Genomic DNA, 3,145 nt, shown 5'->3' with positions numbered 1-3,145 from the left:
TATATATATATGTGACCGAGTTGAAATAATAACGACACGCTCGAGTGACGGTAATGCTTGTTTATACTGCTTGCAATAACACGTTTGTTATACGGCAAGGTTAATCATCTCCAAAAGATCGTTATTACACAATTTGTCAACAGCATGTTTTATAGCCGATATATTGACACCGTAAATATTTGAATGTATTTTAAGGTAATATAAGGAAGTGTTTTAAGTGACATTGTTCATGAGATGCCTGACCTCACATCGCACAGATTATGACGCCAGGCAAACTTGTGTTATTGGATGCTATGTCTTTCATTTCATCAATTGTGTAATGAGTTGAGTTTCATGCATGATTAACATCATGACCTGAGACCCGTTCTAAAAGCAATAATGGTCTTGATATTAGTCTTGGATAACTTATATTAGCATCAACTCTGTCTTGTATGCTGTTGACACATATATTGTAAAGCTACAAGTTTCTCATACGTAGTGTATAGATAGATCTAGAGGCCCAGTCGGCAAAAAAGACGATGTTAAGACTGATGTTAATACTGTTGTAAAGCCGGCGCACACGTGAGTAATTTTACTCAAGTAAAATGATGCATGCGTCAAAATACTCACGTGTGCGCCGAATTTTCGTTGAGTTTTCTGACGCCTGCATCAAGAAACGTAATATCAAACATGCTTGATAATTGTTTACTCATGCGTCAAAATACTCAACGTGTGCGCGCTAGCTGCGTAAGTTTACTCACCACTGGTACTCACAGCGCATGCGTTTAATTAATTTTAAAGATGACTGCGCCCAGCATAGAAATAGATAGATAACCTATGGTTATCTATAGATAACCATATGGATTATCCATAGGATTATCCACCATTAGGATTGTTATCCACCATTTAGGATCATTAACCATAGGATTATCTCTAGATAGCCCTATGGTTATCTATCTATTTCTATGGCGCCCAGTATTGGCTGCATGCGCACAGTCACGTAATCTACATTACCACTTATACCTTGAGTAATTTTACTCACGTGTGCGGCGGACGCTGAAAATATTTCGCGTGAGTATTTTGACGCATGCATCATTTTACTTGAGTAAAATTACTCACGTGTGCGCCGGGCTTAAGTAATGCGTTGTACATGCATCGAGTCACGGGCCCACTGATGGATGTTATCAAGAGTCCATACTAGAAATGGACTATTATTTTTCTAAATTTTCTTTAAACTTTAAAACTAAATTTTTTATTATGGACTATAGATTTGATATTATATGGACTGTTTCTCAGTGTCATGTGTGAGCTGCTTAGCAGACCGCTTCATCATGTGTTAATTCCGCGTTTTCCTGTCATCATTATAGTTTGGCCGCCGGCATTTCTGACGTATTAGATTATATTTGTTTTTGTTTTTTTCACTATCAGTTTCGAATTTTCTGTATACATGTACCAAGTACCATGCTGCATATTGAGTTTAGTGTTTTGGTGACATAGCTAATTTTAATTACGGTGCGAAAATAAAGTCTGTCACCTCTGATGAGATTGCGTCAACAGTCACACATATCTTCTTGTTGGGTTTGTCTATGTCTTGCTACACCTGAATTATCGTGAAAGTATCTAGGTATCTGACCTAGAGGGGCGGGGGACCAGATTTCAATAATTTTACCCCAGAGGAACAGAACTACTCTAGGTTGATTAACACCTATTAAACGTTAGGGTTAATAGGTTAACACGGATTGATTGGCCGGGCTCGGTGATATTTGTCGGCGAAATTGGTAAAATACCTTGCATGACCCCGCTGTACAACATAATTCTGTGCTGATATATATCGTAGCCTAAGAAATGTAAAATATAACTCATATGAAAAAAACGTGGTTATTAACGCAGATAGTGTATAAACAGTAAGTATAAAACAGTAAAACATAATATTAAAGCTCGACCAGTTTTCCATTGCAATGGAAATCCCACGTATCAGGGATAGTCACACAAAGAGGAGCTTATCTGACTTTAAGTCTTATTGACTTAATGATAGCCTAAACATATAGAAATAGATTATTATTGTTCACACATAGGTCAACGTTCCTAAGATGTTGCACAACATAACGTATAGGTTGCTTATTCTGCATCGAATAAAGTACCGTACAACATTCGTGTAGATACTTTTACATTGTGGAGCACGTTGTCGCCATGAAACCGCTGGAAAATGATGAGAACGAGAGTGCGACCACCAACAAGAAAACTGTCTCCGTAAATCTATTAGATCCAAAAGGTTTCTACATCGAGTAGAGCGCTAGCAATAATGATACTATACACCTCGCAAGTTGCAATACCATAGACATGATCACCGCAGAAAAATACACGTTTTGTGTGCTGAGTATTTGCTATATTCTTATACTATTTGTGCGTTTTAGAGAATAAACGAGATGGCAGTGACTCCAACGACGAGAAAGGAAGGCTCATCTACGGGATCGACGACAAGCCTCCGATACATCTATCCGTATTGTTTGGCCTACAGGTAGAAATCCGCTTGCCTTACCTACATGCTGTTTTCTATAAAGTCTGCCTTCGATTTAGATCGAATTATAGTAAGTAAATTCATACAGGGTCTGTATCGATAAGGTTCGTGGAGGCTTCTTGGATATCTAAAAATGCCAAATCTCAAAAATCTTACACCAAGCCGAAATAATTACTTACATGTTCACTTCTCACTTCTGTGTGCTTCCCTAGCACAAATAAACGCAAGAGAAAAAATTTATTTAACCAGGAACTTTCGCTCGGACCAAAAATTACCTCGCTGCAGCCAGTTTAATCGTAGGAACTTCCCCCACAGCAACTGTTCGTCTGCCTGGGCGGCATCTACACGGCGCCGATCGCCGTCGCCGACCTCATCTGCGGCGAGTTCAACACGGCGCTGAAGGTGCAGATGTTCAGCACGATGCTGGTTGTCGTCGGCGTCTCATCCACCGTCATCTCCGGCATCGGAGCGCGGTGAGTCAGTCGCCACATTATTGTTTATCATATGTCGTACGGGCACTGAGTTACAGTGTTGTGATCCCAATAGTGACAATAAGGCTGAAATATACGTGTACACACAACCGCGCGCACACACGCACGCACATGCAGAGAGTCAGATACACAGACACACAGACACACAGACACACAG

At 39.9% G+C, this 3,145-nt stretch overlaps 1 protein-coding gene across 1 annotated transcript in view; it reads left to right on the top strand.

Annotated features, from left to right (window-relative positions):
• LOC106804801 (solute carrier family 23 member 1-like) overlaps window positions 1-3,145 on the top strand; it is a 23,846-nt gene that overhangs the window by 14,785 nt on the left and 5,916 nt on the right. The window contains exon 4 of the mRNA XM_014806149.1: window positions 2,813-2,970. Coding sequence (XP_014661635.1) covers window positions 2,813-2,970 — 158 coding nt within the window. The remainder of the gene's footprint in view (window positions 1-2,812; window positions 2,971-3,145) is intronic.

This window comes from Priapulus caudatus, unplaced genomic scaffold (genome assembly GCF_000485595.1).
Source record: "Priapulus caudatus unplaced genomic scaffold, Priapulus_caudatus-5.0.1 Scaffold88, whole genome shotgun sequence".
Taxonomy (NCBI): domain Eukaryota; kingdom Metazoa; phylum Priapulida; class Priapulimorpha; order Priapulimorphida; family Priapulidae; genus Priapulus; species Priapulus caudatus.
This window is presented reverse-complemented; position numbering and strand designations above follow the sequence as displayed.